The sequence below is a fragment of the Poecilia reticulata genome, chromosome 21, assembly GCF_904066995.2.
Source record: "Poecilia reticulata chromosome 21, P_reticulata-male-v2, whole genome shotgun sequence".
Taxonomy (NCBI): Eukaryota; Metazoa; Chordata; class Actinopteri; order Cyprinodontiformes; family Poeciliidae; genus Poecilia; species Poecilia reticulata.
In genome coordinates this window covers 23,632,489-23,660,172 of record NC_088850.1, presented here as the reverse complement: position 1 = coordinate 23,660,172, position 27,684 = coordinate 23,632,489, and the positions used below count along the sequence as shown (strand labels likewise).

At 38.4% G+C, this 27,684-nt stretch overlaps 2 protein-coding genes and 2 long non-coding RNA genes across 5 annotated transcripts; 1 reads left to right on the top strand and 3 right to left on the bottom strand.

Annotated features, from left to right (window-relative positions):
* Positions 1–5,257: 5,257 nt before the first annotated feature.
* On the bottom strand, positions 5,258–11,240 carry gja1b (gap junction protein alpha 1b). The gene is made up of 2 exons (XM_008398514.3): positions 11,109–11,240; positions 5,258–8,640 (listed from the first exon to the last, which is right to left on the bottom strand). Exon 2 carries the CDS (start codon positions 8,622–8,624, stop codon positions 7,461–7,463), a length of 1,164 nt encoding a protein of 387 aa, XP_008396736.1. The 5' UTR covers positions 8,625–8,640; positions 11,109–11,240; the 3' UTR covers positions 5,258–7,460.
* A 2,501-nt stretch (positions 11,241–13,741) lies between these two features.
* LOC145549686 (uncharacterized) lies at positions 13,742–16,208 on the bottom strand. The gene is made up of 3 exons (XR_014085532.1): positions 16,001–16,208; positions 15,053–15,169; positions 13,742–14,017 (listed from the first exon to the last, which is right to left on the bottom strand). It is a non-coding gene; the product is annotated as an uncharacterized LOC145549686 (long non-coding RNA).
* Positions 15,457–27,522, top strand: gopc (golgi-associated PDZ and coiled-coil motif containing). Of its 2 annotated transcripts, XM_008398515.3 has the most exons (9): positions 15,457–15,942; positions 17,065–17,229; positions 18,001–18,024; positions 20,837–21,012; positions 23,959–24,124; positions 24,212–24,307; positions 24,823–24,987; positions 25,129–25,297; positions 26,245–27,522. In XM_008398515.3, the coding sequence occupies exons 1-9, from the start codon at positions 15,682–15,684 to the stop codon at positions 26,358–26,360; spliced, it is 1,338 nt and encodes a 445-aa protein (XP_008396737.1). In that variant the 5' UTR covers positions 15,457–15,681; the 3' UTR covers positions 26,361–27,522. The 2 variants fall into 2 exon arrangements, with proteins under 2 accessions (XP_008396737.1, XP_008396738.1); XM_008398516.3 differs by lacking the exon at positions 18,001–18,024.
* On the bottom strand, positions 23,716–24,881 carry LOC108165776 (uncharacterized). Its single transcript, XR_001776109.2, has 2 exons — positions 24,779–24,881; positions 23,716–24,522 (listed from the first exon to the last, which is right to left on the bottom strand). It is a non-coding gene; the product is annotated as an uncharacterized LOC108165776 (long non-coding RNA).
* Positions 27,523–27,684: the final 162 nt, after the last annotated feature.

Genomic DNA, 27,684 nt, shown 5'->3' with positions numbered 1-27,684 from the left:
GCCCTCTGTACATGACCTGCTGCTGCTACTTTTCTCCTGGTCTCTCCCCCTTTTTCAGAAGAAGGAATCCTCTCCTTGGTTTCTTGCAGTCCTAGGTGTAGATCACAACCACAGTAAATTAACAAAAAAAACCCACTGCAACATAATAACATCATGCTAAATAAACACCTTGCTAAAATTCTGAAAAAGCATGCATTAAAGAGTGTTCACCCCCTGACATTTAACAGCTCCAACCTGATTTGCAGTTTAAGGATGCCTGTTGCCTGAATAGCGGTTCAGTTGGTAGCACTGTTGCTTTGCAGCAAGAAGATAAGAAGGTCCTAGGCTCGGCTCATAGCTCGGGATCTTTCTGCATGTTCTCCCTGTGCATGCATGGTTTCTCTCCAGGCACTCTGGCTTCCTCCCACCATTCAAAAACATGACTGTCAGGTTGATTGGTCTCTAAATTCTCCTAAGATTTGTGTGTGTGCATGAATTCCTCTGTATTTCTCTGTGTTGCCCATGGACTGGCCATCTTTCATATCTTCTTAGGCTTCTTTCTGAGAAGAAAGATATATGTGAAAATTATTGTCATGCTGTGACAGTATAAGACAGATCATCTGAAAAATAAAAATAAAAATAAATAAATAAATAAATAAATAAATAAATAAATAAATAAATAAATAAATAAATAAATAAATAAATAAATAAATAAATAAATAAATATGACATACTTCTGCCAGCACTACCAGTATTAACTGCAGCGATATATGAAACACCCAATCACATCCTTCCCCTTGCTCTCTGCTACGCTACAGCTGCTTCACCACAACTTAGCGTTTCACGAATCCTAATTCTAGTTATAATGGACACTGAATGCAGAGGATAAACCGTTTTCCTGTAATGGACACCTTCACCTCACCCTGGCAAATGCAGCACATGGTGCAGTCTCAAACGTCATCTTCTCCCTGGACAGTATAGAGGAAATGTTTTTAGGAACAGTGCTGGAGCTCCGCCCACGCACACAAAGCACAACGCTTTAAAGCACTTTAGCTTTAATAACATAAAGCTGCATAATTTTTAAAGTTTAATCAGTAATACTATTTAAACAAATTTATGTCAGGTCATGATTTCTTGGTTAATGTCAAGTTGTCATAACAAAGACATTTTGAATAATGTCAACTTTGTATTAAAAATGTCATGATTTACCGAATGACGCTTTATGACAACAGTCATAAATATTCATGAAGGCTTATTCATGTTCATGACATGAGTTATGTCATGTTTATGACGGTGTCATGACAGTCTTATTCACAACACGTCAAATAAAGTGTTACCCCCTTTAATACCTTTATTTATTCATCAATATTTCCAACAGCTCACACGTTGCAAAGAAGTTTCAAAGTGTTAAATTTTACTCTGTTAAATTTAACAGAATAAATGTAACTAGATAATACCCATGTGTATTTGGTTAGATCTCTTTATGAAGTGAAACCAATTTGGTGATTTTAGGGGTTAGCATCAAGCAAGTCAAAACAAGTCTTATTCTAACAAACCTATTGTGTATACACATTTATAGGATGAGTCCTAGTTCTTTACACTTCACATTGTTACATTTAATTAATTTTTGTGATTTATTTTACTTATCCACATTGTCATTGTGACCCTTTCCATACCAGATTTTGAGAAATGCACTGAAAAACACTGAATCATTCCCATTCAGGGAGAGCTCTACAAAGCATCTGTGCTTAAGGCACCCAGATGGCTAGCAACTGACTTGATTAGAAACACTGTTTCTTATTGGGAAATCTATCATTCTTTAAACTTCTTTCCTGCAGGAGCTGAAATGAGCTGGCTATAGGCCAGTCTACAAAGGAGTGTTCGTGTTCCAAACGCAGTCTCAGAAGACTACTGGTAAACAGAGGTCGAGAACTACTGTGCTCAAGTTTTATTGTTCAATGATGTTACAGAGATTCTGCTGACGTCTATTCACATTGCAGTGCATTCTGGGGTTCAGAGTTTTTTTGTTCACCATATAGTTAATTTCTTTTTTTTAAACAGCAATCAGTGAAGTACAAACAAGACCTTTTCATCTTGAAGGAGGCGTTGGGAGGGGTGACCCCTGTAGTTATCAAACCACTGGCATCGTTCTGATGCTTACTCTTACTTCCTTCTGTTGTTTTAGACATCTGTGCTCTTTTTTCATTAAGCACATTTTGCAATTTCCAACTGCTTGGGTCTTGAGAAGTTTTTATTTATATATATATTTATATTTTTTTTTACCTATTCAGCCTTTTAGCAGACAAAAAATATTAAATTTATTTTCTCTCTGATTTTAACTTTTGTAAAATGCTTTGTGTTATGCTGAAAAGTGTTCTCCAAATATAGCCTGATTAATCTTTTTTCTAAAAAGTATGTAGGGTGACTTTGGCAGTCCTGTGTTTGTCAGGCATGCAGAAATGCAATATTTAGAAGGTGAATGTGATAGGAGGTTAACTTAACAGTGAGATAAACAGTCCCCCATTCATTCTCTGAGCTGCAATATTTGCTAATACTTCATCTATAATCACTAAGAAACAGTGTGATGCAACAAGAACACAGACTTTAGAATAATGTACCAAACTGGAGTTTGACATCATGTATAAATGTAACTACAATTTTTAGTTTTATGGGTTTGAAGTCTTTGTATTAAACCATAAGAGATAATGTAAATACAACCACAATTTTCTTTTTCCTGTTGCATCTGCCTCTGCTGTTGTATCCTTGGGCAAGGCACTTCACCTGCATTGCCTGCTGGCGGTGGTCAGAGGGCCATGGTGCCGGTGCATGACAGCCTTGCATCTGACAGCATGGACGTGTGCTATCAAGTAGCTTGACACCATGAATGTGTGAATGTGTGTGTGACTGGCTTCATGTATTATGAAGTGCTTTGGGAGCTATATGTGTACGTGTTTTATCATTTAAAACAAGATGTGTTGTCTGATTTACTTCTAGACAGTGAGAAAAGGAATGTAAACTTCTGCTTTGATGGACTGACAACCTGTCCAAGGTCTATCCTTTCTCTTGCCCAATGAATGCTGGAGCTCTAGTCGCCCTGTAACCTTGCAAGAATAAGCGGGTTTAGATCATTGTTGGACATACTTACACAAAAATTCCTGTAAAAACATCAAATTTTTATATTTTGCATAGAAGTTGTCTGTGCTGTTTGAGAATGTCTGTGTGCACATATTTAGGAAGAAACTCAATTAATTGAAAGCAGTCCATATAGTATAGTTTATTTTATTCACTGAGTAGGTCATGAAAACATTTTGCACATATACTTGTTGGACAGAACTGTATGGTATATGATAATGCAATCAAACTGGAATGCTCAAATAATCATATCAGTGCATGTTGTAAAATAAATAATATGTTGATGTAGGTATAATCTTACAATTCACTACAAGTACAAAGTAAAGTAGCATATGTGCCTTTGTTGGACACTTCAGATTTGTTTCTTATTTGATAAAAGTTAATTATTCAAATAACCAGGCAGGTACCAAAATGGCTGTGTTACGGGTTAAGGCATTTTTTGACCCACAGAAATCGGTAATGGCAAGTGGCAGCTGGCATGTGTGGAATGTTGGCTGAAAGCTGTGGCCAGTGGAGACGTCAAACAAGGATGGAAATAGTTGAGCTCAGCAGACCGTCCAATAGGATTTTTTAAGGTAAAATTTACCATTTACCATTTTTTTTTACCATAATTATTTAGTAAGATAACCATATACCTACATTGGTTACATGAGTAGACTGCACAGTGGCGCAGTTGGTAGTACTGTTGCAAGAAGGTCCTGGTTCGATTCCCAGCCCGGCGTCTTTCTGCTTGGAGTTTGCATGTTCTCCCTGTGGATGTGTGGGTTTTTTCCGAGTGCTTCGGCTTTCTCCCACTGTCTAAAATCATGACTGTCAGATTATGTATATGTGTATTTTGTATATATGGATATTTTTATATTTGTGTTTTATGGTACTTTTTCTACAATGTATTGTATTTTTATTCTGGTTTTTTTTTCATTACTGTACTCTTGATCTGTCAAGACAGCTTCAATTTCCTTCTCGTGGGACTAACAAAGTATTATCTTACACTGCACTTTTACTTATACCTGCAGTCAATTTAGATTGACTAGGGTGCAATTATTTTGGATAGTGTGAATGTTCTCTCTGGAGTTGCCAGGGAAATGCCTCATACCAGGAACATACTTTCTGTGTAACAAAGCTTCTATAATGCAGCCCACCCAAGTATTAAAGTAAAAAAAAAATCCCTTTTTTACTTTGTTCTCATGTGTTAGATAATTTTTTCTAACTCTGCTGAATATGTGACAAGGCACAGGCAAATGTCTCAAAAGGTTGTTAATTATTATCACACATGGAACTGAAATTAAAGTACTACATTAAAAGTGAGTGCTAATAAAAGCTATCCACATTGTAGATGTTACCGTAGAAACTAGACAAATACACAATTCTCAGGTATTCCTAATATTTCTATCAAAGACACAACTTGAAATGACACTCATCAAATTACATTTGTTGTGAATAAGTAAAATTACTAAGCTAAAAGGTAAGCATGCTCTGAAAAAGGGACAGCATAGAACTCATCCATCCATCCATCCATCCATCCATCCATCCATCCATCCATCCATCCATCCATCCATCCATCCATCCATCCATCCATCCATCCATCCGCTTATCCGGAGTTGGGTCATGGGGGTAGAAGCTTAAGTAGGGAGACCCACACGTCCCTCTCAGCCACTTGGGCCAGATGCTCTGGGGGATCCCAGGGAATTTCCAGGGAAACATCGTCTTTCCAGCGTGTCCTGGGTCTTCCCTGGGGCCTCCTCCTGGGGTGGAGAGGAAGGCGTCCAGGAGGAAACCTAACCAGATGCCCGAGTCACCTCAACTGACTTCTCTCGACGTGAAGGAGCAGCGGCTCTACTCTGAGTTCCTCCCAGATGACTGAGCTTCTCACCCTGGCTCTAAGGGAGAGCCCAGCCACCCTACGGAGAAAACTCGTTTTGGCTGCTTGTATCCGTGACCTCGTTCTTTTGGACATGACCCAAAGAGAAATGAGCTAAAATTATTAAAATAAAAAAATGATTTTATTATAATCAAATGCATATTATAGTGGGACAAACAAGCATTTCTGATGGAAACTAAAAACTCTTTGATGACTGATGGCCACAAAGTCCAAACAATGATTTCAACCCTGATAAGCATCTCATAAAAAAAGCAGTTCAACCAAAGATGAGAACTGAGAACATTTATTGGTTAAGATAGCATTTCACAGGTGCAGTTAATAAGAAGAATTTTTTACTACCAGTTTTACTTTGTACAATAGCAGATCCCCTGGGTAAACATGTCTAATGCTTGCTTCTGTTCAGTCAGAGTGGAAGACATATCTCGCAAATCAATTAACTAAAAATGGTCAGTTGTCTGTTATATTGAATAGAATTGAGCTTTGTGTTGTAAAATAAATTAGTAACATTTATCAGAAAACTCTTCACATACAATTTGCATCAAGTTACATCTTTTAACAGCAAGATCTCAGTGCAAATGCCTTTGTAAATGAAAAGATCCTTGTCAGTACCGACAAAATTATTGACATAAAGTTGCAAAAAACTCCCCAAATAAAGTTTCATCTAGTTTTGACAGTTGTGGAACTAAAATGATTTGGATTTAAGGTAAGAGAAGACTAAATATTAGTCCAGATCCATGACCAGCCTTCCAAACACTTCACATTTTTATTGTGACACAGTTAGCTTGATATACAGTACTAAATATCTATTTCTCAAGCAGCAATGAGTTAAACAAGGAAAAAAAAACATTCACTCAAGTATCTAAAACACATTTTTAAATACTACTGACAAAGAAATGAAAAAAAAAGAAGAACAATGGTCATTAAATAAATGATGTTAATAAAATCTAATAAAGTCTTTCTTTAAGGAACCCACAAACAAGCAGTGATATGTCTGTTTGCAATTCCTGCCACTTTCATGTGTACCTCGAAAAGAAGAGACTACAAAATGAAATGTATAACACCAAAATTATTCAAAGTTTATCAGGAGTTACCACTTCTGGTGAATGAGAATGTTGGAATTTAACACAAAAAAAGAAAGAAAAAAATAGTTTTTACTCTCAATAAATCTGCCTATTTGGAGTTGATGGAGTATTGTTTTGAGATGATACACAGCAGTAGCGTGTTGAAAGGTGCTTTCCTTTCCAGGTTCCCCTTTCCTCATGAACACCGCAGCATGTCTACTGACACAACATAGTCATAAAACCATCCAACTGAAGTTTTCCATGTGAGAAGGAGACAATGACTGGAACAAATGTTCAGCCCTGAATGTGGACAAAATCAGTTTGGCAATACAGGGTAAGCATGGCTATTAATTATATTGAATGATCTCGGTAAAAGGCAAAGTATAAGAACAAATCTGCGTTGGTAAGTAAAAACCCCATATTTCTACCACAGCATTCCAAACCATCATCCTACCGGTTCATTCATGATCATGTTCCAATCACTTAATGGCATGCAAATGTAATGCATCAAAGTATAGGAGCGTTCTTACCTGAAAATGAACAGCAATGACCAAACAAATCCAGAAAACCAGTGTCACCTGTCCGCTTCTTTGTCTTCAAACTAATCAGTGACAGTTTAAAAGAAAAAAACCCTGCATAATACTATGCTACGAGTCATCCGATTGTTCCCTTGTGTACACTACCTGACCTTTTAGTGCACATCCTATATTCAATGTGTTAAAGGTACAGTGTTTTAACAATGCTGTGCTATCTGAAAACATCCAAGAAGTACTGTGTCAGTATTCCTGCCTCCAAGCACATCACTTCTATTCCCTGTGTTTGTTGTGGCTGCAATTTTTTTCCTTTTCTTCTCATGTGATTGTTGCAGCCATTTTCCCTCACAGGCCATAGCGGCTTGGTGACCCCTCCCTACATGCTCCTTCTTCATTAACTACTTAGAATTATCTGACACACCAGGTATTTGGTTAGTGCCTGGGACCTGTCAGTGAGTCTAATAAAGCACAAGCATGAAATAATCACACATTGCTATTGGTGACAAACCATTTTTGCCCCCACTCTGTGGCTTTTGTCAGTAGTGTTTAAAATTTGCTATGGGCTTTAAAATTAGGCTTTGATCTGTTTAATGTGAGCGTGGTTTAGACTCCTAAAACTTCCTATGGCTGTTTCATATCATGAAAAGTTACAGAAATACTCCAAAATAAAATGGATGAAACTCCTTTAAAAGGTCTTACAAAAATTTTAATTTCAATTAGATTTGCTATTTCTCTGAAGGAGTGTCTAAACTAAGCACTGCGACTGTGTTAGTCCCAGCTATGAAATGAATATGCACTCAATCGTTGCCTGATTTTCTGCTTGCAGAGTGTAAATCTTGTCAGTTGGACAGACATGGAAATAGGCAAAACCTTGCTTTACACGTCCAGGTCATCTGGCCTTGCTCTGCTCATCCTGCTACTGGCACGGCTACAAGGCCTGGCATCAATTAAAGCCAAAGGTTGGAGATCATGTCCTACTGATGACGGAAGTTTCTTTTGCTCATGTGTATCGTCAGGAAAGTCAAAGGCTTGCACATGGGAGTTTGAAATAGTGCTTCCAGCACCATTTTGGCCAAGCCGGTTCTGCTCTGTAGAGTAATTCGCCCAGTTCTGCTCATTGGCCTGTTTATTATAATTTCGGCATGAACTGGTTCCCCGCTCCCCAGTGGCCAGCTTGTAGCCTGGGGGGGACAGAGGTGATAGGGGAGCAGTTGGGGAGGAACAGCCATTATAGTAAGCATACTTTGTGGTGGACAGTTCTTTAGGGGTGGGACTCAAAGTGCCTCCACTGGCATAGAGTGCGGGCTGTTGTTTCCCCTTTACACGATCTTTAATTCTCTTAAAAAAAACATAGAAAAGCTCAATGATATTAAGCAACAGAGAAACTAGAGAGACAACCAGCATGAAGATGATGAAAACGGTCTTCTCCGTTGGACGGGACAGAAAACAGTCCACCCTGTGTGGGCATGGAGACCGTTCACATGTGTAGACCGCAGACAACGTGAAGCCATACATATACCACTGGATCACCAAGAAGCCCACCTCAAACAGAGATTTAAAAAAAATGCTGACTATGTAGGTTCTAAGTAGGGCACCCTTCATCTTCACTTTGCCGTGCTCTTCAATCCCATACTTCATTTTTTTCATCTCAATTTTCTTCAGTGGTATGTCAACATCGCCTCCATCATTTTGTACGGCTTTAAGTTCTTCTTCCTTTCTGTTGAGTTTCTGCTCTTTCCTGTGCAGATAGAAAACATGAGCCAGATACAGGAGCGTCGGTGTTGACACAAAGATGATCTGAAGGACCCAGAAACGAACATGGGAGATGGGGAAAGATTTGTCGTAGCAGACATTTTCACAACCAGGTTGCTGGGTGTTGCATTTGAAAGCAGACTGTTCATCTCCCCAGGCTGATTCCACCGCAGTACCCAGCACCAGGATCCTGAAGATGAAGAGAACCGACAGCCAGACCTTTCCTCCAGCGGTAGAGTAGGCCTGAACCTTGTCCAGAAGACGACCCAATGCACTCCAATCACCCATTCTTCGGGAGAGTGAGCTGGAACAAAAGCAGTTGTGAATGTGTTACTGTAAAGATAATGATATATGTGTCTGCAACAAATGATTGGATTAATCATACTGAATCATGATTGATCCGATCGTGATTCATCGTGAACTCTACCCAGAATTCTTCAAATGTCAGTTTTATTATTACCTGTTAAAAAAATTACTAAGCATCTTTTGCAATCAAATTTGTAACCGGTCAATTAAAAAATAGTCAATACATCAGCCCTACACTGATGTATTGATGTTAAGTCAAGATGAAAGGGCTTAGAGTTTCACATTTTGACATTAGAAATATTGCATCCTTTGTTACACATAATCAAATACACACTAAAGGAATACTATTTTATTGCATTTTAGGCAGTAAAATGTTTATTTTAGTTTATTTATTTATTTATTGGCTATTGGCCTTTTTATTTGACAGTGGTCATACAGGAAAGTGGGCTATGAGAGGGGGGACATGCAGCAAAGGTCAACAGGACTTTGTGACGGCCGCGTAACGGACCGAGGCCTATGTAGGTCACGCAGCACTGCAGCAACTCATGTGTTTTTAATATTTTGTAAAATAAGTTTAATCTTGTTTTTTTGTTATTATTTTAACTGATCACTTGATTACTAAAAGAATTGTTAGCTGCAGCCCTAATGGTACATGAACAGTACGATGCAAGAGAATTCTGTGGTTAAACAATTTTGACAGCTTACAGGGAAAACCTTATACCTAGTTTATTTTTTTACCTAATTTGTATTTTATGTTTTTCTTCTTTTCTGTGGAGCAAAACATACATGTTTGATGCAATGCACAAAATAATTCAATTGCTTAGAGAAGGAGCAAGAAGCACTTCTGTCCTTCTCTGCAACACTTTACATGTACAGGCAGGGTGCTAAAATCCTTGAAACTTCTAAACTCCTTAAATCTTTTTTCTAAACCCCAAAAATCTAAATGTTTGCAGTATTAGTAAGAATCTTCTCAGACAGAATACTACGCTAAATAACATTCCTGAGATTTGAAAAACTTAAACTTACTATGGGGAGTTTTTTTTTTCCCCAAGCTTTTCAAACCCGTCATGTGAGCGGTTTAGACTTGCTTTAGTATGTGTGCCAAAGTTTAACTCCCTGTCCTTAGATGCATTGGGCAAGAAGGTCTCCACTTCAGATGCCAAAGCAAAAACTCGGCAAACCCAAGAGCCATTAAGGTTCAACAGTTTTTCCTTATGGGAAGGGAGGTTAAATGGACAAAAATGACAAAGCTGGAAACACAAATAAATAGCATCAAAGAGCAAAAGAAAAGCTTATTTATACCATTTTATTAGACAAGTTCTACAGGATGATTAAATCTAAAAAAAGAAATGGTGATGTGTGCCCAAAGCAGGCAGGGCAGGGCAGTTAAATTGCTCACAGTGTGAAAGCAGTAAATCAACTTCCTGCTTACACAGAACTTTTGCATACATGTTTTTCCTTTGGAAAAAAATACCAGACTTTATTCTATAATTATGCTTTTGTCTCTCTGAAATAAAAAAAACGGTTTGAAATTAATTATTGTGTCTTAAACACTTGATTTTAATCCTAAGTGAGCTTCTCACTAAGTCCTGAAAAGATAGCAGGTTTTCACATCTGTTGGACTTTAAGAAAAATTACATATATTTTCTTTTACTCTTAACCCCTTGAAAGAGAAAATCTATCCACCCTGCAATAACACCTAAAAGACAATCCTGTTTTTAAAATAACTATGTAATAAATGTTACAGTTTATTACAGGTTTTTCCATTACACTTTTATCAACTGAAACCATGTTTGTCCACTCCACAGCCTGGAGTAAAAAGAACAAATCCAATTCCTTAATTAGAAAATGACCTGTAGTCTAATCCTCATGCAGCAAGATGAAATGCATGTGCTCTCACTTACTGCACATTAAGCCACATGAAGTTTCCCCCAGTGCTCTAAAAACTGGCATTTCAGCTTCAAACAAGTCAAAAAGTAATGAGGAGCTGAGGACAATAACGTCTATGTGATAATTATCCCGCCACTTTCTACATGGCTGAGTCTGTCATGCAGAAATAAGCAGAACAATAGGCTGCAGTCCACAGAACAGTACTGGAAAAACTGAACCTCTTTGCTGCTCCTCTGCAGCCTTTCTACTGCGGCTGGAGTCCCAAATGGTCAAGTCCTGGGCAAAGCCCTCCATCTCATTTGGTAACTGATAAACCTCTTTAATAAACGAGGAGAGAGCCCTTTTAAATGTCCAACAGACACTTCTTTACATGGGGGTTCAGTTCTATTTCAAGACGTATTCTAGGGTTAAACATAAATACTAAAGAAATACAAGCCTTTCTGTGAAATGATTTTGTTTAAGTCGGAAAGTTTTAACAGGAACCTGGAAAAAATTGTCCATCTATTTCTAACGCCTGCTCTCATAGTTTTCTGTTTGTTTTTCCAAACCAGCGGCTTTGGTTCCACTTGAGCTTACCTGCAGGGTTACAGAAGGCGGCCCAGCGGGACTTTCTTCGCCTATGGAAAAACTTCCTTTTCACGATCGGAATCCGGAGTAAAAAGTGAGCCGAACTCCTCAAACTTCCCTTATAAGAGTCAGTCAGAAAAGTTCTAGTCACCTGATCTCTACGTCAAAACGCGAAGTCCCTGGAAGCTGGAAGTGGAGGGGCCAAAACTCCCCCCCCAAAATTTCAGGGCAGCTCCTCTCTGTCTTCACGGATCCCACTGCACCAACATCCCTTCCAAAGCCCCGTTTAATTTGCTGTCACAAATAAGCCGCATGCTGTAAGAACAACTCTCTCTAAAAATGACATTTTATCAGAGTGAACAATAAAGAATAAATGTGGACAGTAACAAAATGAGTGAAAATCTTCACTCAAAATGAGTGAAAATCTGTCTCTACTGTTTGGAAACAAATCTATCTTTTTCTCAGTGTTGCACAATTTAGAGTTAACTAAAGTTATGAGCCTTATTCGTAGAACAGTTTTACTCGAACATCCTTTGAAAAAGTACAACTACAGGCGGTGAACTGTGCACTTTAGTAGTGCACATCGCCACCTTGTGATGGTCCTTCAATATAGAAATCGCATTAAACGGTGTTTTTTGAGCAGTTTTTTAAACACTAGGTTAACTAGTAGCTAACTAGCTATAGGTTAACAGACTTTTGTATTGACAAAAATACAAACTTTTGTAGATCAAATTCAATTCAAAAATACTTCTTAATACTTATAAAAAAAATAATGAAATAAAAAAAGGCAAAATTTCCCACTCTTAAGAATCAAACATTTTGTTGATCTTTCCTTGGCCTCAAATATGAAATTTTGAGGCCAATATTCCTCTTGTATAGAGGAATATTGATTCCTCTATACAAGAGGGAATCAATATTGATTCCTTAACTTTGTCTTGATGTCATACCCACACATTGTCTTAAGAAAGTCCTGCCTGTCATTGCATCTGATGTGGTTCCCGTGGTAAACTGATCCCTCTCATCAGATGTTTTCCTCCTGGCTTTGAAAACAGCAGTTGTCAAACCACTGATAAAGAACAATCTGAAGAAATCACTACTGCAGAATTATAGGCCAACCTTCCATTCATCAGCAAAATTATTCAAAAGTCTGTTTAAAAAGTTAAATAGCTTTCTAACTATAACCAACTGTTTTGATGTCTTTCAGGCTGATTTTTGTGTTCACTGCAAAACAGAGACTATTCACCACAGAACAGAGACTGTTCACCACAGAACAGAGACTGGCCTGGTCAAAGGGTTCAGTGACATCCACATAAATACAAACTGTAGGAGAGCCACAGTGAAGGTTCTGTTGGACCTCAGTGCAGCTTTTGACACTGTTGACCATGACATATTACTGAAATAACTGGAAAGCTGGTAAGATTATCTGGTTCAGAACTCAACTGGTTCAATCTTACATAAAGAACAGAGATTTCTTTGTTTCAATAGGTAACTTCTCATCGAAGCGGATAGAAGTCACATACGGGGTACCCCTAGGATCAGTGTTAGGATTGCTCTTATTCAATATATATATGCTCCCGATAGCTACTAGATTATAACAGTACGTAAGATTAGCTATCATAACTATGTGGACGATGCCACCAGGTGACTCTGAACCCATCCAATCACTGAACAGATGCTTAGAACAGATACATGTGTGGACGTGCCAAAATGTTTTCCAGATGAACAGAAACAAAACTGAAGTTATTATCTTTGGATCTAAAGATGAAAAATCTAGAGATAACACACAGCTTCGGTTATTACAGCTAGAAACTAGAAATCAGGACTGAAATCTAAGAATAGTGATGGACTCTGACCTGAACCTTCAGAGTCACATAAAGACAGTAAAAAGTTGTCCTTCTATCACCTGAAGAACATTTGCAGAATTAGAGGCCTAATGTCTCAACAAGATCTAGAGAAGCTCATCAATTTATGTTTAGTCGCATTGATTACTGCAACAACGTCTTCACAGGTCTGTCTAAAAAACCCTCCAGCTGCAGCTGATCCAGAACACTGCTGCTGGTGTTCTGACTAAAACCAGGACATCTTCCAGGCTAGAATCCTTACACTGGCTCAGAGAATAGACTGTAAAATACTGTTGTTAGTTTATAAATCAACGAACGGCTTAACACCACAGTGCATTAAAAATCTGCTGTTGTTGTATCAACTTTCCAGACCTTTCAGGTCTTCTGGTTCTGCTCTGCATCCCCAGAACCAAACAACCAGCATTCAGCTTCCAAGCACCACAAATCTGGAACAAACTTCCAGAAAACTGCAAAATAGCAGTGTTTCTGCTATTTACATCTGGATTAGAAACCCAGATTTGCTTTTGAAACATAATCAATGAAACATTAATCAGCATTTTGATGTGCAATGATGGCACTTGACAAAATGTTCTGTTTCAGTTGTTGACTGTGTTTTATGACTTTTATGAGTTTTTTACCAATGAGTTTCTGCTGATAGGTCTACATCATAACACACCATTAAAAGTTTCTTCACCATTCTGTTGGCACATGATGGGCATTATGTCTTTAAAAATTATCTTACATTACCATATTTCCAAAAATGTGTGCGCACAAACTTAAAAATGACAACATGGCGTTATATTACATTTTATTTAGGAAAACAGGGATAGATCTGTAAACACAATTGACAAATTTTTAAAAGTCTATTGTCCATGGAAAAACAGTATCCATGAGGTTAAGCCTCATACCGTGTGAACAGGGAAACAGCATGAGTTGGGGTAACCCAAGTTTGATTCTAGTTGGCATCACTTTGGTTCCTTGATGCCTTCCTCTTGATCTGGTACTTAACAAAGCCACTTCTTGACAGTTTTGCTGCAGTCTTTGTTAGTCATCTTTGGTCAAACTCCTGAGGAGAAGCTGAAAAACACAAAAATGAAACACATTGAAATATTAAGTAATTTACTGTTATAGATTTGAGAACAAACACAGACACCATATGGTTCCCTTTGTACATTCACAATTAAATTAATAAGGATGGACCAATGGATATTGGCGTGTCCTAATTATATGTCAACTAACATTTAACTTAATGTTAGATGACATAAATAATCACACATTAACCTATCAAGCTGCTGCATAGGCAGAAAACAGTGCAGTTATTTTTCAATAAACAGTTAAATTAAAAGTAATATCGCCAAACTAACTGTAAAAATGTTCAGAGTAGAATTAAATTCGGAAGCTGGTTGCAAACAAGCCAGCAGCAAAGTGGCTGTTTGGGAAATACCAATAGTGTAAAAAAGGGGAGGTGAACCGCTCCATTGCTTATAGTGATTTGAGATATTTTTGTGTGAACACATTATGCAGTCAGTATTTACAATATTTACAAGTAAGAAAAATAAGTAAGAAAATGTACAGAAATGCTATTGAGTACAAATCACTGTCCTCAACATGTAGCGCTTAATTTAAAGCTTGACAAACCCCCAATTAATAATAAAATGCTCCCACCCAGAGATTGAAAAGGGGGGTGAGAGCTCCCTCTCCTCCCACAAACAAGGGTGGGACAAACCGTTTAGATTGATGCCAACATTGTTGGCATGTGAGTTATTAGAATTCAACCACAAAACAACATTGATTCAATGACATATTTTCAACATGAGTTAACTGGCTAGAATTGGATGATTGTTTGGTTTATTCACCATAAATTGTCGACCTTAACCAAAAATCAACCTTTTTGACCATAATTCAACATTTAATTAATCTGGGTTGACTTCCTCCTTTCATATAATCCGGACATTGTTTTCTTTCCAAAAGTAACTTAAGTTTTTCTTTTGAGTGACCCGGGTTTAAGCCACCTATCCATTATAATTTTTAAACACAATCTCTGATAAGCTAACTATATGTCGCACTTTGAGCTCACATCACGGCAAATAAACAATCGTTTACATGCAGTACCTTGCGGACCACTCGGGGGCGCCTGTGGACCACTGGAGGTCTGGAGACCACAGTTTGAAAGACTGATGTCGACCAAACTTTGCCTTCCACAAAGAACTGTGCCTTTTCTTTTCGTCACTAAAACAGAAAGAAATAAACAAAAAAGAGACCGTTGTGAATCTTTTCAAGATGACACATGACCTTAAACTAATGGAAAACCCTTTACACTGCTTTTATGAGAACTGCACTGAACTATTAACTTAATTTTATTTATGTGTGTTATTTTTCCTTAATCCTTCAATCATCTTATTCCTTTCTTTAAGCTTATAGTTGTTCTGTTTTCAACGACAAATAAAGTTCTGAAAAAAGGATCTCTGTGTTGTCTACATGTTGCAGCTCAATAAAGATTGATTTAAAAAAAATAAGTCCGAAGTAGTCGATTTATTATCGTCAGTTTAATGTGGGACTTCCTGGTTACGCGGTATATTTCTCATTCCGGTTTCTTATAAATACATAGTAGTACGAGGTGTACTCCAGACGTTAAAAGGATTTTTAATTAACTTTTTTTTTTTAATCTTCAGCCCCATCAGGGTTTCCTGAGACTGCTGATCAAAGTTAGCTGCTGAGCTAACTTGTCCGACAGACTGACCATGTCCGCCTCAACGGGCAGCTCTCCGCCGGGCCACAGCTCAGGCCTTGGCCCGAGTATGTCTATGTTCCGATGGCTGGAGGTGCTGGAGAAGGAATTTGACAAAGCATTTGTGGACGTAGATCTATTGCTCGGAGAAATAGACCCCGATCAAGTGGATATAACTTACGAAGGAAGACAGAAAATGACGAGTCTGAGCTCTTGTTTTGCTCAGCTCTGCCACAAAACCCAGACGGTTTTCCAGCTCAACCACAAATTAGAGGTTAGTTGACATGTCTTAGCATGTTTTTTTTAATAAGTGAATATTAAATTGTGTTTACAGCTGAGCGAGAGCAGTTCTCCTGAAGGCAGAGCACGTCTGACTGGCTTGTTCCTGTTCCTGATTTCTTGGACTTAATGGTCGGTGGTTGGCACAGTGAAGAACCTAAAGCTTTTCCAAGCCTGAAGCTTCCGATCCCGGGCCAGTTCAGTGGACTCAAGTCTCCAGCCGAGGCATAGTCATCTGGACGTAAGATAGATGGTGTTTCCGGAGGCTGCTGCTTTCACAGACAACAAAACAGATCTTCTTGCACCAAGTTCCGCCTCTTTTCAGAGCCAGGAGCAAATTAATCTAAACCCTGTTTAAAATTTGGATTGATAGGACAACTTTGTGAAAGTATAAGAGAATATTCAGAAAATGGACTGAAATAAACCAATAATGACTTGATTTCCCATCTGACCGGTCTTAGATAATCTTGTTATCATAGTGGCTGTTTCCTCTATTCTTTGTTTAAGGTTTAAGGAGTAAAGTTGTACCACTGTTGTCCTTCAGTAATTGTTAATATCTTTTTTTGAGTGTTAGTCCGTTAGCTGATAGATTGCATTTTAGAATTTGAACTCCAGCATTCTTTTTAATTTGGAAGTGCAAAAAAAATGGACAGATTAGACATTTCTACTCTTAAACACACATTGGAATTATTTAGTTTTTTTCCAAATCACAGTTGACCAGACTGGAATTTATCTGTGCATTTATCATGTACCTCAATGTGCTGCTATTGGTGGAGAAACAACAAATTCTTGACATGTGGGGAACCAGGTGTAGTATAGCAGAGAGTGAGGTGAGCAGCGTATGCATAAAAGTGATTGTCAGCGCTGGCTCTGATTGTTTCTGACCGGGAGTGTTATATTTCTGCAGATGGCTGTAGGAACACAGGGGGATGCAGAGGACCATATCAAAATACATATTTTTTATATAAAAGTTGCCTTTAACAAAATCTTTTTCAGATTATTTATTTTTTTTGCCCCAATCCAGTTTTTGATCTGACTTGTCTTCATTTTGTACCTTTCCTCCACTCTTCCTCTCTTCTACATATCTACTCCTTCATTCATACTTTGTCTGATGTAGGCCCAGCTAGTTGACCTGCGCTCTGAGCTGACTGAAGCTAAGTCTGAGCGGGCAGTTGTGGAAAAGGAGGTCCACGATCTGCTGCTGCAGCTCCATTCTCTGCAGCTCCAGCTCAGTGCCAAGCAGGGCCAAGTGGAGGACTCTGACATCATCAAAGACAGGCTGGTAGGTAGGATAAAAAATGAGTAGCATTGGTTCGTCTGCCAGAGATGCAGCAAGAGTCTGTCAGGAAAAGACTGACTTTCATGTGTTATTGGTGAAGGACTGTTGCTTTCATTAAAAAAATAAGGATTACTGATGTGTATTGGTTATGTATTCTAATGTGGTTCAGCAGAGAGAGAGCTTCCATACTGCTGGCCGCCCTGTAAGCTCACATGTCACACCTTCCTATTAGCTGAGGTTTGTTTGTCAGGGAGACGGCAACAGCAAAATACTGGGAATCAGGTTTAATTCAGTGGTCATGTGAGCGTCAGTGTTTCTTTTCTTTGGAAACCAAAGTTTCTGTGCACACTTGACTTTCCACTCCTCGTATGATGGACTTGCTGGTACACAGCATGTGTCTCCTCTTTCCCATCTACGCTGCTGTTTCCACTGTTACCAACTCCTGAGAAAGAAAAGTACTGGCTGTCCTTAAAGTCGCTAGATAATGTCATCACCTAATTTGCATATTTGTTCAGATCCAGACTCTAGTGGGAAAGAGAAATATCAAAAAGTATAAAACCATTCTAAATATGTTTAGAACTACAAGTGAACTTTCTGAAGTAATTTCGTATCTCTAATTCTCTATATAGCAACAGAGTTGCTGAGTTTTCAACTGTGACTGTTTCTCCACCTTTACTGCTGTTGCTAACACAGTTCTGTGTGTTACCCCTCATGTTGCAGACTATTCTCTAACCTCCACCTTCTTTCTTTTCTTCTTCTTTCTTTGCTCTAAAGCTTGCAACATCCTTGGAAGAGATGGTGAGTTTTTATTGGCACATGCTTTTGCAAAGGTAAAATCTTTGAGATGTTTGAAGTGATTGTTGTTGTTAGACTAGTTACTGATCGCTGTTCACAACGTTTCGTCCTGACATGGGTCTGCCTGGAGGTTTGTTGTTTTGGTTTTCTTAGTTAATGGATCTGGGTCTGTCAGGTATGGAACATATTGTGTGCATGTATTTATAGTCATTTTATAGAAATTGTAGACTGGTCTGAGGTGGAAATTATGCTTCTTTCTATAATAAGCTATCAGACATCACTTGACAATTAGACAAACAGCAGAAAGTCTATCTTTCTTTTAGAAGGCCTCTTGAATCTTTTGTGCATCATCTTCATTGATTTCATTTTTAAACACTCCTATGATACAATAAGTATTGAATTTTGAGAAATCTTCACTTTCATGCCACTTTCTGTTGTCAAAGCAAAAAGATGGAGAAAAAGAAGATTAATGGTGCTTTTTTCCTCAGATGAAACTCTGGCCTATAAGTTATTCAAACATAAATTGGCACCTAATGCTTTTAAAAAATTTAAAACATAATGTTAGAATCTATCTTTGGACAAAACAAGGGGATTCCTGAACACCGTGAGCTAAAATTTGCTGACAAATTTATAGTTGGACTGGGAGAAAGTTGTCATCACAATGTTATTTTCCACAATTTTAGTTTTTATCTTTAACTTTGTTTACCTTGTTTTTGGTGTGTGTACAGTAATGAAAAATTACTAACTTCAATCTTAGCAAGTCCAGTTTTTATGGGATTTTATTTTCATGTGGAGAGAATATCAGCCAAAGTTCCTGAAAGAAATATAAAAAAGGTATTTTTATGCCAGTGGGCAGAAAGAAAATTCCTACAACTCAAATCACATAACCAATCTAGGGACAAGCATGACAGGTGTTTTGAATAAAAAAAAAGAAAGGTACAATGTATACAAGATGAGCACACAAAGTTTTAAGAGTCTTGTTCTTTGTTCAAATTCTTTACTTATGCAAACAAACCTGTTTCAAAAGAAGCAACATGGAGCACTTTTAAAAACTCCACATCCAAAATTCAATAAGTTATTCACCTGGTAAGAAACACCAGAAAGAGAAACTCCACACAGCAGCAGTTTTATCAACGGAATAATACTGTGAAACTGTTAAAGTCCACCTGAACAGAAGCAACTTTTAAAATGGCCTGTATTTTTTTAAGGTTTTATTGGGTCTGGATCTTGTGACATCTGTATGAAGAACTCAGGCCTGTGCCACCGCAGCTCCTCAAAAACAACATGGGTTTTGACATGTTAAGGTCTCCAAAAATCCACACCAAATGTGGTGGAATAATAAGAAAAAGAAGAAATCTTCTGACTACAGCAGACCTTTGCTACGCTTTTGCTGCTGAGGCCCAATATCTGCCCTGGGGATATCTGATCACTCCCAAAACTCCAAGCAACAACCAAAAGTTATCCAACTCTTGAATAGCATTCAGGCACACAGAGTTAGTTAAAGTTTTGTAGGAGGTGATGGATGAGCTTGACTGCAGTCTGATGTGAATGGACATAAGGATATTTAATATTTTATTGAAAAGCCCTTCCATGTGGATGTATCCTCCCTTACAGCGCCCATTGCACAACTCTGTCCTGTGAGGGGCCAGGTTTGAAAGTCAAATTAAGCTACACTCAAATTACATCTTATGATAATTTATTTGTCTCTTATGGGAGAAATTAGTTTTAGAAGAAGGGATAAGACTGCAGTGCAACAAACAATAGACTTCCGGTTATGACCGCAAGCTAGATGGTTCCACTGAAATCCTGAGAAAAAGCTGAGATTTCCAATGTGTGTGATCCGCAACTGGTGGAGAGCAAAGATGTGAAATCATGGTAAAGCAAATGAAGATAAAGGAAGATTGCTGACGCAAGTAAAGTTAACACATGTTGCAACTTAGAGAATGGAAGACAGCGCTAGCATGGAGGCCTGTATTAGCTTTGATGCTAGCGCTAGCAGTGCAGCCCTAGATAACGAGAACAGGACTGTTGGTGCTAAAGAAATATTAGTGGAAATAAACAATCTAGAATCAGAGTTGGCTGGATGGTATTTTGAATGTTTTTGAGGAGACAAAGAAAACAATAACTGATAAAGCTAATTACCTGTCTTGATAATTTTGTTATCAATTGCCTTTGGTATTTATTAGTAATTCATAGCTAAACCAAACATATTGTTGCCAAGACCATCAGCAAGACGGTTTGTGAGAGGATGGCAGCTATTGGTGAGATTATTTAGAAAGGGAAGAAAAAGGAAATGAAAATTAGTCACGAGGATAATTAGGAGAAAGAAAAGTGACAGACCACAACTATACAGGAAGATATTTTTAATGTTCTGGAGAGCATTAGAACCATAGTCACAGAAACACCAGGGGTAGAACACAAATGACTGAAATGTGAAGGTTCCTACAGGCTCCTCTTCTGGTCTCCAGTGGGAGAAAAATGCTACGGTCTCTAGACCACCTGTCCCACATTCAAACATGGAGGTGAATTATGTTTAGGGAATGTTTTCCTGCTAAGATTATTAAACTGAGAGACCAGTGGATCAGACCATGTAATGTGAAATCTTGGAATATCCTCTCTGAGCCAAAACACTGAAGACGGGTTACTGACTGGTCTTCCAGAATGGCAGTCAAATCCATTTGTTGTTTTATTCTGAAATGTTAGTTGATGCTGTTTCTTCCCCATTAAACTAAAACTACATTTAAAATGAGAACCTGGCAGATTGACTGTTCCTGTTGTTTTTATGCTACTTATTCATGGTCTGTGTTCATTCTAGGAGCAGGAACTTGAAGCTAGCAAGAAGGAGAAATTAACTGAGGCAAGGCTGGACGCAGAAGTCCGACTTTTTAAGAAAGAAAACGAGGCTCTTCGCAGACACATTGCAGTTCTGCAGGCTGAGGTGTACGGAGCCAGACTAGCAGCTAAATACTTGGACAAGGAACTGGCTGGCAGGTAAGATTGTGCTCACCATACTGAATTCTATTAGGACCCATGGTAACGGATATTTCCAGAGGTGATGTTGGTTGGACAGACAACAGTTTTCTGACTGAAGAATGGGACATCATTTGTTGCTGCTCTTCTTCCTTACAAATGTTCAGGCTGGTAGTTTTTTTCATAAATGTTTTTCTGCTGAAGCATGGCACACACAGGTAAATACAGAAAAAGGTCCTTCCAGTTTGGAATTGGTGTTAAATTTTAAGCAGCCCTTAGACTTTAATGTCGACACAGTCAGGAAACATGTCGGAGGATCTTTTAAAGTTTGGAATCTAGGTACCAAATAATGAGGCTGCAGTCATTAGGGCTGTTGAGGTTCCTCACACAGAACATATCTGGTTTTGGTTCTGTTTAGTCCAACCTAAACCAAGCTCATCCTCTGTTTTACATGGACTGTTGTTTTGTCCTGCAGCATACTTCACACATCCTGGGAGGAGCTACAGTTCCATTCTGATACCTGGTTTCAAAAAGCACCAGTGTGAGACTCTCCAGTCACTGGTGTCGCGTAAACTGGATTGCAACAAAAACGTTTCAACTTAACTGAAGAGCAGTTCCTTAATGCTCAGGCTTTAGATGGCCTCCAGCATTAAGAACCTCTTCTTGCTGTTACACTGCTGCAGAAGTCTGAGAGCAGCTGACCAGCCTTATGGTCAGATCATTCAGAAACAAAGAGCGGTGAGGAGCACATCATAAGATTTTCCATTACGTTCCCTTCTTTTGATTACCAAAACCATTGTTTACATTAAACACACAAAAAATAACAATTTTGTTGATACATAAAAAAAGCCAATAAACAATCAGATGTACCACAAAGCAGAGTCGGAAATACCAAGCCATATTTGTAGGTTGAGAATCAGTCATCATAATATGTGAGCATGGAATAAAGAAAATACAAATAGACAGGTAATTGTTTGTTTTTTTGGGTAGGGCTCAGGAAAGCAGCTGACAAGTTTTTTCCATTCTCAGAAATGTGAGCGTCTCTGTTTTATGTGTTTTAAGTGGAGCATGTCACTGGCAGCAGCAACCTCCACCCTCATGGAAGGAGGATGATGCTGAAGCATGTGCAGGCCTTGCACATGGGCTCCTGCACAAAACTCATTTTATCTGAAGTTTGTCCTGGGAAAAAGTTCAGCCATTTGCAAAGAGCAGTAAGAAGCCAGAGGATCAGAGTCTGGAATGTCATGGGGAGCAAAACCAAAATCAACCTGTTTATTTAATTTAATGCTATTTTATTTTATTGCAGTACCATTGTCACACTGGGCAGAAACATCCTCAAACTAAACAACATGTGTTTGTGGGTGGTGAGTTGGTGTCCTCTGAAGCCCCTGCTTCATTAAATTCTTTAAATATGTCATTATCATTTTAAAAATTGACAAGTAAAAATAGATGGACAGGGATTATTTTGACTGCATGAGTCAAAATGGCAGAAGACAAAAAAAAGTTGTGTGATCTCTGATTTCCACACTATATAACTCTAAACAGTGAACAGAGGTGGGTAGACTGGTGAACTGGACTGGGTGTCAGAGCTGGAGGAGGAATGTCAAAGATGGTGGACTCTGTTAATCCTACACCACAGATCTGGAGGGGTTGTTATGTTTTTGGAGGGCCCAGCAGAAAACATTTGTGTAATCCTGCTGTAGATGTTGGAAAGCGAGTGCTCTGCAGTAAACTCGGGTGAAAAAGAGAGACATCAGATGTCTTAACATTTCTGTCTCACATTTTTGAGCGCTGCAGTTTTTTTTTTTGCTACAGTCAATAATTTATCACAATAAAACTTCAGCCTGCATATTGATCATATAACACAAAGACAAATAATTTTTTGTTGTTGTAATGTTACTGTACCTCAGATCTGTCCATCAGGATAAACTCCAGGTTGATTTCAAAGGGTGAGAGTCAGATTCACCCCGTTAGAGAGGTGGGGGTCCCTGCTCGTAGCAGTGTTGTATAAAGTTATTTTATTTCTCTTTTATGTTAAAATCCAACTTAAACAAAACTATTTGTGTTTGATGAATATAACATAAAATGTGACTTTTTAGACAGGAGCCCCTCCTACTTTAATTAATCTTACTTTGCCTTTTTGCTGACCATACAGTATAATATTAAATTTCATTCATCCTGGGTTTTATTCTTCTTTAGTAAAAACTCTGACTTCTGTTTTTCCCGATTGGTTCCTGCAGCTTTGGGTCTGGTGACATTTTGTATGGTTAGTGAATCTGCTGGATACTTTCACTGACTTTCACAAAAGAAAAGACAATAAAAGCATCAGAGCCAGGAACCTAAAAAGGCTCAAGAACCTGATGAAGAAGGCTGGTTCTGGTTCTGGTTCTGGCTCTGGTTCTGCTCTGGTTCTGTCCGGGGGACGTCTGTGGAACCTCTAGACATGAGGATGTACAGAAGGATTCTTCATTAAAACAACCAGACCGTCCTCTTCATCACTGTCTTGGGAAAATAGCATCTTCAGTCAGAGGCTTCTTCAGATGTACTTTAACACAGACTGCAACTTCCTGCCTACAGCCATCACCATCCACAACAACTCTTTGATGTTACAACATTTTATTGTATTAATTTTAGTATTTTTGAGTTTAATTAGAATATGAATGTGGTTTGTTAGCAGCCAGGTGAAACCAGCTCATCAGGGTGAGAATCAGCAGGTTTTTTAACAATCTGAATTCTGTACAACAGGCTGTGAAACAACAGTCAGTTGGTAACAGTGAAGTGTTTAAGCCTATTAAATGTTACACCCCAGCAGTCCGTTGTGCAAACTGAAATTTGTACGATGACTGAGATTTGATGCATCTCTGTTCATAGATCACCAAGTTAATCTGAACTCGCACCAATTAATCACAGCTGAGAGAAGCATATCTTAACAGATGACAGTAAATGATGATGTGATCACACTTTCAGGGTGCAGCAGATCCAGTTACTTGGTCGTGACATGAAAGGACCGGCCCATGACAAGCTGTGGAACCAGCTGGAGGCAGAGATTCACCTCCACCGCCATAAAACAGTCATCCGTGCATGTCGAGGCCGCAGCGACCCAAAGAAGTCTCTTCCCTCTCCTGTGGGACACGTATGTTTAAACTCACACAGAGACTGAAAGCACTTGCACTTGTCCTTTCTAAAAACATTTGAATGTTCATGTTTTTTTGTATAACAGGACCCTGACTCGCTGAAGAAAACCCAGGGAGTGGGTCCCATCAGAAAGGTGGCGCTCCTGAAGGAGGATCATGAAGGCCTAGGAATCTCCATCACAGTAAATAGAACTTTTTCTGCCTTGAGGAGGAACAAACTCCAATTTTGCCCTATTTTACAAACTTTATCACTTGGGTAAAATAAAAAAAACTTCAACACAGTTCACGCCTCCAGCAAGCAATCGTGTCTCAACATCTGAAGGTCCATCAGCATGAAGCAACGTGTAGAACAAGAAGCTGGTTTTCACCAGGCTGGGATTCCAACCGACGACTGTGGCTAGTTAAAAAAAAATAAAAAAACAACTTTATTTATATTATAATACACATACCTGTATTCAAATTAACATGACTTAAGACAAAGGGATACTTTAACCCCAATCTCCTCTGACAGCCCTCAGAAAAAAGTCAGCATGACAATAAGTACAAAACTGAGAAAGAAACATACTAACTGTTTGGAACAAGAGGCGTGTCTGGATAAAGTTGCTTGTCAACAGAGGAATCTGAAGTGACTCAATTTATGCCAAAATAAATACCTTATTGTTTGGTGAGGACTTGATGTCATGTGTCTGTTCTTCAGGGTGGGAAGGAGCATGGCGTTCCCATTCTGATTTCAGAGATCCATCCTAACCAGCCTGCAGACAGATGTGGAGGTCTGCATGTTGGAGACGCCATCCTTGCTGTCAACAGCATCAACCTGCGAGACGCAAAACACAAGGAAGCCGTCACCATTCTCTCTCAGCAGGTAGCACCTCTGTTAGTCTGGATTTCTCTAACTGTATTTATTCTGCTTTAAAGAAGACCAGGAGGCATAAAGGGTTAAAGAGTTACTTCTTTATGAGCAGCTTATTTGTTTTAATATGCTCACTGTGGATGTTTGTGGCAGCGAGGACAAATTGAGTTCGAGGTGGTATACGTGGCCCCAGAAGTGGACAGTGATGATGAGAATGTGGAGTATGAGGATGACAGTGGCCACCGGTACCGACTCTACTTGGATGAACTGGAGGACAGCAGCACAACAGCGCCACCAGGCAGCAGCTCAGCATCACTTCAGGGTGAAAGAAATCTCTTTTTTTAAATACACTGTGAAGGAAAAGTGAGGAAAGTCAGGAAAGTGTCTCCCCAAGTCTGATGCGTGTGAAAGAGTGAGACATTGTATAATTCACACAAGTAAATCACATATGAAACCTGCAAATCCGTTCATGGAGCAGTGACAAGTCCTGCCTAGTTTTCAATGTTTTCCTGCTAGATGTGAGAACAGAAACGGATTAAATCAACCGAATACTAATGTCCAATATGACTGATTGTGAAAATAGAGCTAAGATATTCAGATAGCTGTTAAAGTATCCAAATTTAAATAGTTAAGGCAACTTTCATTTCCTTAAATGTACTAGTAATCTTAGGCTTAATTTGGTATAATACTTTCTTTACTTTTGAAAACAGACGTGCAGAAAGTCAAAAATGATCCATGGGTATTTTATTCATCCTTATATGAATAAATACCCATGGATCATCATATCTGATCCATTAGATTAAAAAAATTGAGGAACATGATTATCTGAACCAGCTGAATTAACAAAGTGCATTACATGAAACCTTAAGGAAGAAAAGGTCAACACGTTATATGAATCAGTATTCATGTTGAAAAATACTAAATGAACATTAATCTTTAGTCAAATAATGTAATGTAACATTACCTCTAATTTCCAAAGAAATTAGAGGTAATTTCAACAAGAAATTCTTCATTTCTTGTTGAAGCAGGTGTGAGCGTTCTGTTTCTTTCTGTAAAGCTGGTTTCATTCACATGTTGAGTGACATTAGATAGCTTTACCTGCCAGTTCCTTGACAGGTTTTCTGTGAAGAGAGGCCGTCTGTAGGAGAAACAGCAGCATGTTTGTCAGAAAGTATTTAATTATTTTTGAATTATAAGGAGGAATCATTTTTAATTCAGTCAGACTAAGAGTTTTTTGTTCTTTATGAATCTTTTGTCTCCATTCTGCAGCTCTGGAGAAGATGACACTGAACAATGGACCGGAGAACGGAAACCCTGGAATCCCCTCTCAGAAAAATCCGCAGGAAACTCCGTCAAAGCCATCAGACACGGACTACGCTTCATAAAATGCCAAACTGACCTCTGGGATTTTTGGACAAGAACTGAAACAATTCAGTGACAATCTGAGAAACTTGGGGAAACCGACTTTTACTGTCCATTTTCCCATTTTTCTCTTTTGGTCTAGATGAAGTGCAGTTTGTGGCTTGTGGCGCTTGATCTCAGTGATTTTTATGTGAAAGTTTGATGCCATGTTAATGTTACTGGGGAAATTTGAGAATGTTTTTAGCAATGGGAGCTGATAGGAATACACTATAGGAGAGAAATATGCACGCTGACATGGAAGTGGAATAATTTCATCTCTTCATTGATAAAATGCTTCAGAGCTTCTGTCTGGGGAGACGGAGTGTTTTGGTTCATTATCTGGTCTTTTAAATATGGAAGCCTTTTCAGGAAAAGATTCTGAAAGAAAAATAAGTGAGTTAGAAACGTAGAACACCTTTCACAATGAACTCATTTAGGCGTCAAATATTTTAGACAGGGTCTGTGTGTGTTTTCTTTTTTTAACAGTGACTATAGTTATGTTTTAATGTGTAAACTCCTATTTGTGTAATCAGAAGATTAAGATGCAATGTGCTGTTTGGTGAGCCACCTCGTCTTTCCGTAGCTCTTAGGCTAACAACTGACCCTTTTCAGTTTGCTGATGTTACTTTTGATTTTTTTTTATTATTATTTGTTCTTGTGAACTTCTTGGCTTTTCTTGAGTTTTTTTTTGACTAAATAATTTCAAAAACAGCATGATGAATTGTTTTAATCACTACTATCCCTGAAATTTCATAAAAATGAATGAATCCTTGTCTCCACATATTTAGTTGGTAGTTCAACAGGATCGTAGGTCAGTGTTGTCATTGGCAACAGTATCACACGTCCTAAATCTGTTTAGAGGAGACTACTGTACCCATCTCTGTTATGAATAGACAATCCTGTTTATTTACTGATATTTGGTATGTGTGCTCTTTAAATTGCTGCATTTCCTTGTTCTTTAAAAACTGTTGGTTCAGTGGGAACGCCTCGCAGTATAACTGTAGAGAAAGTTTGACTACACCGGTTTTTCCAGGCTTCCACCTCTGCATTCCATGTATTCAGCTGAATCGTTTATTATCCACCTGCTTGTTTTTGAACTTGAATAAACCATTTATTTGTCATAACTCATAAATTTCTTAAACCTCACTATGTTTTTGTCAGTTTAACTTTTTTGGACTTTGTTTATAAATTCTTCAAGATGCTCTTTAATCATTTGAGGAACTTTTAAATGATTAAATGCTCTTTAATTATTTAAGTATTCAAGTTATTGAATGGCCGTTAATAAATATTGAAGTGCTACACATGCAA